This window comes from Mytilus galloprovincialis, chromosome 6, assembly GCF_965363235.1.
Source record: "Mytilus galloprovincialis chromosome 6, xbMytGall1.hap1.1, whole genome shotgun sequence".
Taxonomy (NCBI): domain Eukaryota; kingdom Metazoa; phylum Mollusca; class Bivalvia; order Mytilida; family Mytilidae; genus Mytilus; species Mytilus galloprovincialis.
In genome coordinates this window covers 62,893,940-62,908,667 of record NC_134843.1, presented here as the reverse complement: position 1 = coordinate 62,908,667, position 14,728 = coordinate 62,893,940, and the positions used below count along the sequence as shown (strand labels likewise).

Below are 14,728 nucleotides of genomic sequence, written 5' to 3'. Positions count from 1 at the left end.
TTATCATTCCGTAGACCCGATATTGGAAAAATGAGCTTTGTACAATTTATATGTCTTACATCGCATATAATATGTCTCAAACAAAGTAGCAAGAGGCAACTAGCAGAATTTCGCAATTTCCGTTAAGATAACTATTTTTTGTAACGAGGAGTTCGTAGTTTCTATAAACATGAACATTTACAGGATTTTTTTTCATTTATTTCTGAATTTTTTTTTTATTCTATTTACTATTAAAAAAAATACGTTATATGTAATATAACTCTGTAAAATCGATTATGAAATTTGTAAATCCAAGATATTTGTTTGACTCCTACCCGATCTAAAACAAAAAGGAAGCTGCATGTGTATATTTATGCAATGCTACTCAAATAAACACTTTAAAAATGTGTTGCGTCCGATGCGCTATATACATCATCAGGAACGCAGAAACCTAAAAAAAAAGAATACACAGAAAAATGCAAAACTAGTTGAATTAATAAGGACCTGTAGGAGCAAAAAAGGACACTAAAACAGCTAAAATCATTTTAGACTATCTTCGGCTGAGAGATTTTGAACATCATGTTTGTTTTTGAAAAGCATATTAATTTTTAGTTAATTGTTTTTTATGTTTCTGCCTCATTTGGACTCTACAGGAGAGTTATTTCATTGGCATCAACATCATGTTTTTCTTTGTATTACAATATCGATCATGTTCCAACAAGCCTTATCTTACTACATTTTAGTAAACTTAATTACAAATTACTTTTGTAGCTACCTCTCAACGCTAGCTTTTATAACTGTACAATTGATGATTGGCTTGTAAATGTAGAATTGTGTTTGTGTTATCAGTTGTTTCTTTCGGTGGAACTTTGCGAGTTTTGCATACTAAAGGGAGGATAATCGAATTTGCGGGACGGAGATATCTTTTTATGGTTTTCACATGCTTCCCTCACAGTTCTTTTTTGATTTATTAGGTATCTCTAATGTTTCCTAGAGTTTTTGCTGAGTACATCATAAGATTGTATTATAAAAAAGAAGACACGGGGGAAATGCAGATAGCCAGTGAGGCATTTGAGAAATGGTGTGGTGATAATAATTATGGTCTACAGTTAGTAATTTATATATTATCTTTAGTACATTTATAATATGAACTTATAACCTTACGTTTCACTTTCCGACATGTCTGTATTATTATATATATATATATAGTAAATTATTATTTAATCTGTTTCATTCTATTTGGTCCATTTGTTGTTTCTTTGAAAAATTCTCTATACCCCATTTCCATTCTCAATTTTATTTTTATCATAAGTCTGAAATAAAGTGACAACGCCATGGCTAAAACAAAAAAGACCAACGGACAAACAACAGTACACAAAACACAACATGCATAGAACCTTAAGACTGAGCAAAAAGAACTCCGTCAAAAATTAAGGGTGATATCAGGTGCTTTTAGATGATAAGATATCTTGCATGTACACCGGTATAGTTACGTCTTATATGCATGCCGTAACTAGGTTTATTTTGGAAAGATGTCTCATGTGGGCATGACGGTGACACTCTGTTCCGATAAATATCCTACGGCTTTTGTTGCACTTGTCTTTAATCAAAGTGATTGAAATCACCCATGGAAAGATTAAAAGAGAAGTTTGAATTATTTCATATTGAGGTATGGTGGGAAAAAATGCACTATTGCTGAAAATTGCGTTAACAGCAGATCTTTGGAAGGAAACATGCTTTTCATGTATACATGAGGATAAAATGAGCTCAAATTAAATAATATGGGTAAACAAAAAATTGCAAATTAAAAATTCTTCTAGTAAATGTTACCAACTACCCTTGTAAGATATACAATCTAGACCAACAGCTAAGAACTTTAGTATCAACAAAAAAAATTGTTTTGGGGCATTTTGTAATTTGAAACAGAGGTTATATGACATTGAAGATTAAAAGTTGTAGAGTGCCTTTTGATCAATTTTAGTTCTAATCTTTCCAAAAAAGCACTGTTGGAATACTGTCTACTTTCATAATTACTAGTACTACGCATTTAGATCTGTGTTAAAGATCAGTGACACATTTAATCAATTTTGAAAATGTTTTATATTTTCAGGAGCAAATTTCCTGGCAATACGACAGAAACATGAATGCCTACACTCATGATATAAACTTCTTTCCTTTAATTACGTTTGCTGTGCATGTAATGATTTTGTGTTATGAATGTACACCCAATTCCGTTGGTCTTTTTCTTCTATTTATGTAGGTCAACACAATTCTTATCCATTATATATTATCAATTAACTTTCTTTGACGAAGAATAAAAATATCCTTGTAGTAATATAAAATACTGTTTAGAATCATAATGCAAATTACAAGTGATTAATTAATAGGTTTCACAATACGAGAATCTTCATTTTATAAATAACTGTTTATTGCTTCTTTATTTGAACTTTCTTACTCAAAATTTAATGTGAACAATATCTTTTTAAAAAAACAAAATGCAAATTTCTTACAAGAATTTGTTTTTACACAGCTTTCAATCAAACAGATCCAGTAGATAAATTCTTCAGAACTTTCAGGTAAAAAGTTTTGAATGTTCATTTACTTTGACTACGCCACGCTACGCGACATGCAAATACAAAGTGATGACACTTGCTCTTTTTCAAGTGCAAATGATTTTTTTTATATCTTTTTTTATATATACATCTGATTTTGTGCATCTGATTTTTATTAAAAAGATGTAAGATTTCCAGGATCAATTGATATGAATGTAGGTATGAGTGGCTTGCTCAAAATGTTCATAGAGATTATTTGACAATCATTGATCATTATTCTTAAATTTAGATACAAATTTGCACTATCATGTACATGAAACAAAAAGCTTTAATTTCCTCATTCCTCATTCGATATAAATGTCGTAATTAAAAATCCCTTACAAAAATAATCTCTCTTTTCGTTCTTAATTTTATAATTGATATAATCGTATATATACAATTAGATTATGTGTGTGTAGAATAAAAATATATGCTATTCCTTTGTTTTTTGTGTATTTTCAGTTGGTGTGCATGTACTGATTTTGTGCCATTGATGAATATCACGAATCCTTTGTTTTTCTACTATTAAAAAAACCTACAAAAACAGCAGTAGTTTTCATAATTTTCGTGTAATGCAAATGAAAATACCACAGTACATTGTTCTATGCATTAGACAAGACCCTATTTAACTATACATGCACTGTCAACATAGATTTATGAAGTTGTAACATCGAAATTTCTATGAAATCATAATATCTCATTGTTGTTCTGTTTGTACATAGTATGAAATTCAAAACAGTGTAGCTGTGGCCATTGATTGACACATTAAAATCATTCATTGACTGGGACAATTTAGGTGAACGTTTGTATGTAAAGACCAATACTCACTATGTACTTTTTAAAGACACGTCACCAAAGGTTCTCAACACCTAAATAAAGTAATTCGAAAAATTAATCAGAAATAACACGATATTTTGATTTATATCAATTATATAAATCAAAACACAAAGGTTATTCCTGATTAATTTTTCGAATTATTTTATAATTAAAGGCGTTAAGAAACCTGTGTTGACCCCACAGTTTAAATGTCTATCGTAGGTACGTCATGAACAGTGGTTGTTACAGACAAACGTTCACGTAAATTGTCCCAGTCAATGGATGATTTTAATGGGTCAATCAATGGCCACAGCTACACTGTTTTGAATTTCATACTATATAGAAATAAGGAGATGAGGTATATAATTGCAATGAGATAAATATCCAACAAAATTTTACGGCGTAGTTGTAAGTTACCATACACAACCGTACGGCCCTCTGCAGGTAGAAAAAAACAGTGCCGTATAGTCGGCTGTACACGGTTTCGAAACAATTCAATTTAGAAAACTGACAGTTTAATTTATAACAAAACAGGGACAAAAAATGAATGACAACAACCACTGAATTACAGGCCCCTGCCTTGGGACTAGCACTTATGAAATGTTGATGCCGACCGTGCAAATTCTGTATAGCCAGTCAAGGTCGATAAAAACTTCCATTTGTTAAAATGTTGTAAAGGTTGCCAGGTTAACATGTTTGCTAGCACCTCATTACCCGGGACAAAATGTTATTGCGCCTGTTATCATATCTTTGTTGGTTAATAATATGGTAAACGGACAGAGTCACAAATTTGATAGGACAAAAGAGTCACAAATAATTTGTACAAGTTGTTTGAGCATTTTTTTATATATAAAATAGGTCGGTTCATACCTTGTTTATGCATTTACCCATTTACCAGTTATAAAAGAATGTATGATGAATCTGGATGTCTGAGTTTTCTTTGTCGAATCAAAATATACATCATGATATCTCCTTTTTTCAACCATAGATCTAGAGGTTAATTTATATATAATGGTACAGAGATACTGCCATTCCTCTATCTCTCACATTCGACATTAAATCCTATTCAAGTTAGATTATCGTTTGGCTAGTGTGGTGTATATAAGTAGCCACTTCCGCCATCACGTATAGCGTAGGTTTCACGTTCTCTTCGCGTTAATTGCAGACTCCTTGGAACAACTCTTTGATGGAGTCTGTTGGAGGCCTGTTATTAGATAAAGTGTCTGCTCTCTCCAGCTTATTATTGTTTTCCCGTGGAAGTCATAAAAATATCTCTCTCAGCCTTCCTGTTGTCCAATCTTGTAGAATCTACCTGAAATATATATATATTTAATAGTTTTGCATCCTGAATATGCATGAAATAATAGCATTTTTTCATTAGCAAGAAATTATCAGTCAATTTGTGTCGAACAATAATTCGTTGTCTTTAAGTTAATTAATGTTTATTCGATTTGCTACTAAAAGAGGGGCGAAAGATATAAGAGGGAAAGTCAAACTCACTAAATGTGTATGTAACATCTGCCACTGGACGTTTATCAACCAATCCAGGGGCGTAGCTAGGCAATTTTGATATGTACGCAATGCCGGAGAAGGAAGTCATACGACAGGGGGTCTGGGGGCCACTCAAGGCCCCTAGAAACTCTGGGGAAAATGGTGCAAAATCCTGCATTCTCGCAATTTCCGAGGACTTAAAATGACCTGACAGAAATCTTACTTTTAGAAGAAACAAGTCAACTTTGGAAATAAATAATCAGAGAAAAACAAAGAAACCCGTACTGTTGGCTGAACAAATAGTTTCTTTTTCCTTATTGTGTAGTGGGTTAAAATGGCTTGATTAGGTATATTTTATTTGTTACCTAATCATGCTGAACCCACTTTACATTAAAAAAACAAACTAATTTCTAAGCCAATACTGTGCAACTTCAATGGTATTTTTTTATTGAGAAAATACTAAATAAAAATTCGAATCACATATATATTTATGTTTTAATTTATGAGTGAACAAGCAGTGTTTTTCAGCTTTTTTTTTTCTCTCAAAGTTAATTCTGAAAAATGAATGCCCATTTCCTTTCTTTTTTCTACTAAAGATGTCCAAAACCGTGTCTGCTTTAATTTTTTTTCTCGGTGTATGTTCAAAAGACCGAGTCCAGTTAACGATTCGTTTTCATTGTATTTCTCAAGTAGGTCTTCACTCTTCTCATGGTACTAATCGAACGTTCTGTCGTTGCCATCGAGACCGGCATACGACGGACGGACCAACAGACAGACGGACCAACAGACCAGAAAGCACAATGCCAATCTATTATCGTAGGTAGAGCATAACAAAATCAAATCATTTTTTTTCTTCAACTATATTAAATAAAATTTAAGATAAAATTCTAAAAATTTGCTAGTTAGTATAGGTTAAAAATGGTAGTAAAGGGGGTGGGGTTGGGATGGTGGATCAGTACTTCGCGATTTTTTTTTTTTTTTATTCAAATTAGGATTACGGAAAACAAAAACTTTCAAACTGAAAGCATGGAAAATACGTATACGCACTTTTATTTAAATTTGGGAACATGTAACTTGTTGAACGAAAGAGGCACCCGTCTTGCACTAAAATTTAAAAAAAAAAATGGGAAAAAAAGTTGAACGTCAAATGAAAAAAAGGTGAATACAGTTCCACGAAAATTACCCTTTACCACTCCCGTTAAACTTAAGTTGGACTAGACTGTTTAAGACTTATACATACCTCACAGGAAATTCATAAGAATGAATTGATGTCCATGATCTCTTAAGAATGTCATATTTTATTTCATCAGTTATTTTGGAATCTTCAGAAAAGATGTCAGGGTAAGGAGGCATAGAAGACGTAACACTTGTGTTTTGACACCCGGAGTACCCAGCCATTAAATTGTTTGCATCAGCAACATAATTACGATGCTGGTTTCGTAAATGAAAAGGGAAGACTAGTTTTCGGAACGGAATATAGCTACAAAGTGATCATTAACATATTTGTATATTTTTTTTATTAACTTCATCACTTTAGTTTTGTTCTTACTAGATTTACCATATTTTTATTTGTGTGAAATTTTCAATGTGTACGCAACTGCGTTTTTGCGTACGGGTTGCTACGCGCCTGCAATCCATTCATTGACATGCACATCTGATTTTGCTCAACACACTCATTACTATACTGTATATAAAAATATTAATTTTCGCGAACCATTTAGGTCACGGAAATTCCAAAATATGGCATCAGTAAGGAGAGTTGTGCAAATAATGTGAATACACAGAACCCCCATCCAAATTATCTTTAGCTAAAAGTATTCATCATTTTCTATTTTATATGTACTAACAACATTCCATTTTTCTATAATTTCGATTAAAATATTCCAAAATCTGAGTTAAAAAAAGTCAAATGCCCAAAATAAACATTGTCTGATTGGTTGAAGTACTGTGGCGTCAATGATAAGCATAGCAAGCCTCGATGTAAAGCACACGCTTCACATGAAAAAGGAGAGTTTTACAAATAATGTGAATACACAGATCCTCCATCCTATTTATATTTTGCTGAAAATGTTGCAATGTTCATCATTTCTGTTTTGATTCTGCTAACAACATTCCATTTTTTCTTTAATTCCGATTTATATATGTGGAACCCGCAATAAAAATAGATGGCCTCAATGATTTAAACGCAACGCAAAAAATTCCGTTGACCCTGAATTCAACGGATCGATAATAGCATCATCACCATCAACAAAATGTTTACCGTTATCTTTGTGAAATTTCAGTTATATAGTTCTTTAATTAGAGAAATTTTGGTTAGTATTACTTATTAATGTTAAGGTTCTACTGATGTGCTCCTCTAGACCTTTTTGACGGTCCGTTTTATCCCATTTATCTCAATATTATCTCCGATGACAGTAATGTCAACCCGACCTATTCGTGTCAAAAGTGAAAATCGCATCAATTTATTGAACTAATTTCTTCTTAAACTGTGCATGCATTATTTCTGTATTATATGATAACCAATCACATTCACGTTGCATGTTTGCATGAAAATGGTCATGTATTAGTGAATTGTAAGGGCGATGCAACTTGAGGTCAGTGCGCGATCACGTGACATTATTATTTGTAAACAAATTTAAAACATGCTCCCCGCGTAACACGTGTCTGAATTATCCTTTCAAAATGTTATGAATCTTTCAATCACTATTTTATGAAATATTTCTAGGTTTACATATCAGTAGTCAAAGTGAATTAAACGTAGTTCTTAGTTGTGTTTTTTTTTATATAGAATTAGAAGGTAAATCTACATAAGGGGGTCTCATTGGGGGGGGGGGGGGGGGGGGTGGTGTTCTGATCCCAGATCCCACTTACTGTTTTGTCAGATTCCCATATCCCGCTTACACTATGTACATGAGCAATTTTCATTTTTTTGTCATTTCCGGGGTCCTGCAGAACCCCATTTCCCGTTTTCACGACAGACCTCATTTCCCGTTTTCATGACACAATAATTTGACTTTCATGTTTCACGCTTGCGAAAAATTGTCAATATTGGTCACGCTTAGACCCAATGAGAACCACACACTAGTCAGTATTTAACTTCACCCTATATTTAAAACCTGCATACTAATTTAAATAGCATTTGCTCCCCTTGAACACTATTTGGCCCCTTCCGTGTCATTTCCCTTTAAATTTGCTGAAAAGTCATACTTTAAGTCCATTTACAGTAACGGCTAATATTTGATTTTACCATCTTAATTTCAATTTTCATATTGAACACATTTGACCATTCAATATGAGTTCCCATGTATTTTTGTCATATATGAAGGAGGTTTTAGGTCATGTTTTCCTAAACACCTTATTGCTATTTGTCTGTCTGGATTGTTAAAACCACAAAATCAAATATTGATGAATATGCAAGTTTTCAACAATCCCGGAACATTAACAAAGATGTGTGTGAGAGGGTGAAAATTACCCTTCTGATGTACTGATATTTTTAGCACCCCAAGTGAGAATCTAACTCAGGACTTTCAGCACTGTAGCCATCGGTCTTAAACACAAGATCACGAACTCACATTTGATGAACTAATTTCTTCTATATTAACTGTACGTGCATAAATTCTGTATTATTTGATAACCAATGACATTCACGTTGCATGTTTGCATGATAATGGGTTCTGTATGAGTGAACTGTAGTGTATTGCAAAATTAATGCAAATTGTGACGTCAGTGCGCCTTCACGTGACATAATTATTTGTAACCAAACCGGCTTCTCATGTAATGTAACGGTTTATTTCGTCCTCTGTGATATTTTATCCTGAGGATAATTTGTCCCGGTAATTTTTTTCCAGGCATGGTATTTCATTTCACAGGTTGATTTTTCCCAGAGGAGTGAAAATCTATCAGATTTCTGTGTTATGCGGATAGTATGTACGGGTATATATTTGCCGTATTATATTTCACAGAACCGTGTGAAAAAGAGTCCCATTAACTACTATGTAAGTTACTCTCAATCAATATATACCTGACTATAATTATAAAATGTTTACAAAGGTAAGCAACTGTCTAGGGCCAGGTAAGGGAGGGGAAAAATTAGTATTTGTACTATTTCGCAGAACGATAAACAGATGCATAGACAGACCAAGGGGGTGGGGGAAATTTAGCTTATGACATATATGTAAGAAATCATTGAAGCTTGATGGGAGTGGGCAACCCTCTGGTCCATCAGAGCCCCCACACCTTTTTGAAAAGTTCTGGATCTGCCACTGAGATTTGCAGGTTTTCTTAGTAAAGATACCTTAAAATATCACAAACTGTGTGCTTTCCACAGACCATAGTTTACATTTTTTTTCATATTTTGCCGTGTCAAAATGACCTAAATTTAAAGGACAGTATATAGACCCAAAAATGGTATATCACATTCTACACATCAAGATTTTAGCAGGAAAGACTGCCATTGGAGTTTTTAACCATTGTGACTTTTTAATTTGATCTACTCCACTAATTAAAGTCGTTGAAGTAGAATATTTAATGTAGGTTAATGTCCACATTTTGGTATATATTAATACATGTTTAGAAATAATGTTGAGCCTGTTCCTAGATGCCTGTTATAGACTTCAATATTTATTGTTTATTGAAAATAAATGGAATCAATTCTTTCAGAAAAGTTTAATTCTAAGGAAATGTATCCCCCCTTTTATAAGTTGAAAAGGCTACATAGAGGTCAATATACAGTCTCCAACAGAAAACCAAAAAAGGAAAAATAAAGTGAATTTTGGAGAATTATTAAATGTACATGCATTTGAAATATTTAAGATATATTGTTTCAATTTTTTTAGTTCTAGGTTCCACATAACTACCATTTTAGAAAACGATTTCAATGCTAAGTCTATTAGAGGGATATTTGATTTTCATTGGTTGTAAATATGGAATCTTATTCAGTGGCAAAGGAAATAGACACTGACAAGTCTTAGATAACATTTTATATAGTTTTGAATTTTTCTTCGTCATTGCAGTTGACTAAAATTAGATGGAGGTGTGTTCTAATTTCCAACAGAGGAGCAATCAACCTATATCAATATGTGCATGAAGCAAATTGATAGTTGCTAGATACTGAATGATTATATCCACAATAAAGGTTTAACCTGTGCATATATACTTAAAACAAGATAAAAAAAGTCATGTCTTTTTCAGGACTTCTGAATCCAATCATGTAGTATGGAATGTTATTGAGATATGGTTTGGGTGGATGGATGGTCATGAAGGACCTGTAGTACAAAGTATATCACTGGATTTAGCTCTTTGTCTAAGTGTATTATTAAAGTACTTTGCTTTGAGCTCAGTTCATTGTTATGCAATTCATTCTTTGTGAAATTAAGATTTGACAGACAACTCTAATGGACAAGGATTTGTCAAAGTAGTATCATCTCTATGTACAATGTAAGTATTCAGGAGATAAAAGCATTCTATTTTGATTTGAACCATACATTTTATAAAAAAAAGTGGGAACAAATTTACCGGACAATGCTACTCCCACTACTAGCAATATGATGCTAGGTTGTTTTAATACATCTGTATTGCCTGCTGATGACTCGGCCCTGAGTGTAAACGGTCCTTCAATTAGGAGGGAAAAAAATTATAAGGCCTATCCAGTCTAAGGGAGCTACCATTTGATTTTTATGGGGGGAGCTAGGATGAAATTTGAAAAAAAAGGCAGGACAGGATTTTGAGTAAAAGGCAGGATGACAATTGTTGTAAAAAAAGTCAGGATAAGCTAAGAAAAAAAGAGGCAGGACCGAATAGACTGAAAAATAAAAAGGCAGGACAGAGATTACAACTAAAAAAAAAGGCAGGACAAAATTTTTCATCCTAGCCCCCCCCCCCCCCCCCCATAAAAATCAAATGGTAGCTCCCTAATCGATTTCTAAAACTATACTTCATTGCACATGTTCAACATTTTTATACAACCACAAAAAATTTGGGGTCGTAAATTGGTATCCTGTCCGAAAGATGGTTTCTGGATAATAACTTTATTATAAGTCAACAGAAATCAACAAAATTATAACACAATGTTTATAACCACAAAAGGAAGCTTGGGATTGATTTTGGGGGTTATGGTCCCTAAGGTTTAGGAATAAGGGGTACAAAGGTGCCCAAAACAAGCTTTAATCTAGTGTCGGTTTAAAAAGTTGTGTATAAGTATTTCAATTGTTCTGAAATTGTACCACAATGTTTAATACCATAAGTAGAAGGTTCGGATATATTGTGTGGGTTATGGGACAAACAGTCTAATAATTACGGACCAAAAACAAACATTTTTGTAAATTCAAGACCCTTAATTGGAGTTTGTCCAGAATGGTTCTTGAATTACCTAATACCAATGCTTTATGAAATCTTCTTTGAAAATTGGAGTTATCTTTCTTTGTTCAGTCAACTTAAATCAATTATACAATATACAATGCAATATTCACTTTATAACCAACTGATAAATTAAAGCAGTCATTAATAACCATTCAGTGATTGCAAGCACTTTCTAGGGTATGCCCTTTTACAAATGGAAAAATTATACATTTTTTTAGTTTCTGATCTCTTAACTGAAGTTTGTCTCCTCTAAATGTTTCTCATTTCAGAAATTAAAAAGGAAATTTCTTTAGATATTTTTGTTTGAAAGGATTAATATTCAGCAGCATAGTGAATTGCTCCTAACACAAAAGCAAAACAAATATTTAAGTTCATTAGACCACATTCATTCTGTGTCAGAAACCTAAGCTGTGTCATCTATTTAATCACAATTCAAACTCAGAGCTGTTTCCAGCTTGAATGTTGTGTCAATACTAGCCCCAACTGTTCAGGCTTCGACCTCTGCAGTCGTATAAAGCTGGGCTCTGTGGAGCATCTGGTCCATTCATTTGTTTATTTTTCAATTTGTGTGAATTAACATAGTTACAGTAAATGCTAATTACTGCACTTTCATACCACAACATATATTGTATTGGTACATGTATCACTCAAATGTGTATCCATATAACAAAAAAAATGAAAAGGAATAATTTTGCATTACCTTTTGAATACTATGACTTTTTAGATATGTAGACATATTAAGACTCATTAGTAGATGTTGATAATATTGGCTTAAAATGCTTGAAATTCTATCAGATTACTTTTGGAGCAGTTATGAGTTTTGAAATTAGAAAGATCATATCATATGCAACAAGTGTAGTACGTTTCAAGTTGATTGGAATTCAGCTTCATCAAAAACTACTTTGACCAAAAACTTTAACCTGAAACTCCCACTTCCATTTTCTATGTTCAATGGACCGTAAAATTGGGGTCAAAAGTCTAATTTGGCTTTAAAATTAGAAAGATCATATCATAATGAACATGTGTACTAAGTTTCGAGTTGATTGGACTTCAGCTTCATCAAAAACTACCTTGACCAAAAACTTTATCCTAAAGCGGGACAAACGAACGAACGGACCCACAGACCAGAAAACATAATGCCTATCTACTATTGTAGGTGGGGGCATAAAAAATTTAATAAATAACACTCATAATGCTCAGATTGGTTGTCATCGTGCAACATAGTTAATAACACCATATAGAAAAAACATAGAACTCATTTTGTCATAAGACACTGTCAAACATCCATACATACTATCCACACTCATCTGTGTCCACACTTGTTAATACTACAAAATATGGGATAAAGTTTGTAAATTTATATGTGCCTTATATGATTGAGGATGGTTTTCATCAATTGTTTAGCCTGTCACTTTTACTGTTTCGTCTATTGACTTGTTTATGTTTTCATTGGTTCATCACTCTCATCATATAGCTCGATTATTCAAACAAAATGCAATGATGAATCTATAAAAGGATAGTTTATTCGTCTCCTGTTATAAATTTTCCTGTTTTAATTTATCCCCCAACTCAGCGTACTGGTCTTGTAAAAGCTGCATACATTCATAAAATATAAACATAACATAAAAATAATTTTCAGCCTGCACATTTATGTAAGTAGTTGCTACTGTACATGAAGCGCCCATCTATCCATGTATAAATCATTATAGTCGGCATTTTAAAATCGTAATTTTAAATAATGTTTAAAAGTTCATATCAACGATAAACACATGAGTTAGTTGAAGTGATCAATCTAAAGGATAATCTATTTAGGAATCAGCAATTTAAGAAATATTGTCACTATTGTCCTGTTCCGACCGGAAGTAAATCCCTTGCCAAATGTAAAAGGCTGAATTGTGAGTGCATTTCATGGAAATTGTGCATAATTTCCATTTAGATTGGTCCCTTCCAATAACTCATTTGTTTATCGGTAACGTGATATGAACTTTGAAAATCATTTCAAATTAAAAATAATTCCTTCATGTCATGCTCTATGCTCATTTTAACATGGGTAGGCATTATATTTGTCGATATTTTACACAGAGCGTTAGGGAGGTGTAAAATGTGGTCAAATATAATGCCTACCCATGTTAAAATGAGCATAGAGCATGACATGAAGGAAATATTTCGATTCTAATAGGACAAATACAGTATTTTCATAGGTCGAAGCGTACGAAAATACCGTAAAAATGTATAGCTGTTCCCGTTTCCTCCCCGAGGAGTCTGTACATTACATTTCATATTTGATAAGTTTAAAAAATACGAGCAGGGTAAATATATGTTGTTCGATATAACATATATAATAAAAGTTTAGCTACTTGAATGTATATATTTTATAGGATAACGATGGAAATATATTTAATATAAACAATAATTTTGTGCGCATGTGTCAAACATATTTTGTGCTCATTAGAACACGGCTTTGTTTACAAAGCGTAATAAGGACGTCATATTAGAATAACGATTTTATTGAAGCATAATTGTTCTATTTTAAATTCAAAATATGTTAAATTGAAAGGTACATTAGGCTAAGCATTTACAAGCCCACACCAAGAGAGAATAGCATTCACATATAGATGGAAGGAATAAAGCAGAAAGACGTAGAGATAAGAGGATTCCCACATTTCTGCAAATCATATAGTTACACACAAAATGGTTATCTTTTCCTTTGTTAAAAAAAGGGAAACGATTCCAGGACGCAACCTCAAATAAAGTATGTGGCAAAGCACAAAAAGACATATAACAGGTCACAAAATACGAAATGTAAATTTTGAAACGAAAATTATTCAGAGTGTAGTGACATAATGTGCTAAGAAAGTATATCCAATCTGTCTCCCTATTAGTTTTTGGTCATATCTAATGAAACAACTATAATATTGTACTTACATACAAAATTATTTGGATTATAGTTATTGAAAATTAAGGTCTGGATTATAGTTATTGAGAATTGAGGTCTGGATTATAGTTATTGAAAATTAAGGTCATATGGCGCAAACAGGAATATTGAACCTATCATCACTGATGTCATTCATTTGACTGTGTTGAAAAGGTGTAACTTTTTTTTTTTAAACAACCCCCATCATTATGTAACGTTTTCAAATTAAAATGCCTACATCTACACATGAATAGATGGACGCTAAATGTACAGTTGCAACTGTAACAAAAAAATGTGCAGGCTGGAAATAATGTTTATGAGTACAACTTAATATATGTTTATATAACTATGAATGAATTCAGCAGCTACAAGATTAGCATGCAGAGTTTGGAGGGATCAGTTCTACCTTATCCTGAATCCAAACTACTACAATGTAGTACTAATCATAATTTTGATCTTACTCCTTTGTATCTATAGAAAGCACATAAAATCGGCGAAAAAAAATGTCTTAAAATCATAAAACCTCTGAGTTCTACTCCATAGATTTTCTAAAACAAAACACTATAGGTTGCATTTCTGT

The 14,728-nt window shown here is 32.7% G+C and overlaps 1 protein-coding gene across 1 annotated transcript in view; it reads left to right on the top strand.

Annotated features, from left to right (window-relative positions):
• Nucleotides 1–3,077, top strand: part of LOC143080066 (deoxynucleoside triphosphate triphosphohydrolase SAMHD1-like) — a 36,187-nt gene extending 33,110 nt beyond the window's left edge. The window contains exons 13-14 of the mRNA XM_076255725.1: nucleotides 954–1,087; nucleotides 2,090–3,077. Of these exons, the coding sequence (XP_076111840.1) occupies nucleotides 954–1,087; nucleotides 2,090–2,123 (168 nt within the window). The 3' untranslated portion in view covers nucleotides 2,124–3,077. The remainder of the gene's footprint in view (nucleotides 1–953; nucleotides 1,088–2,089) is intronic.
• Nucleotides 3,078–14,728: the final 11,651 nt, after the last annotated feature.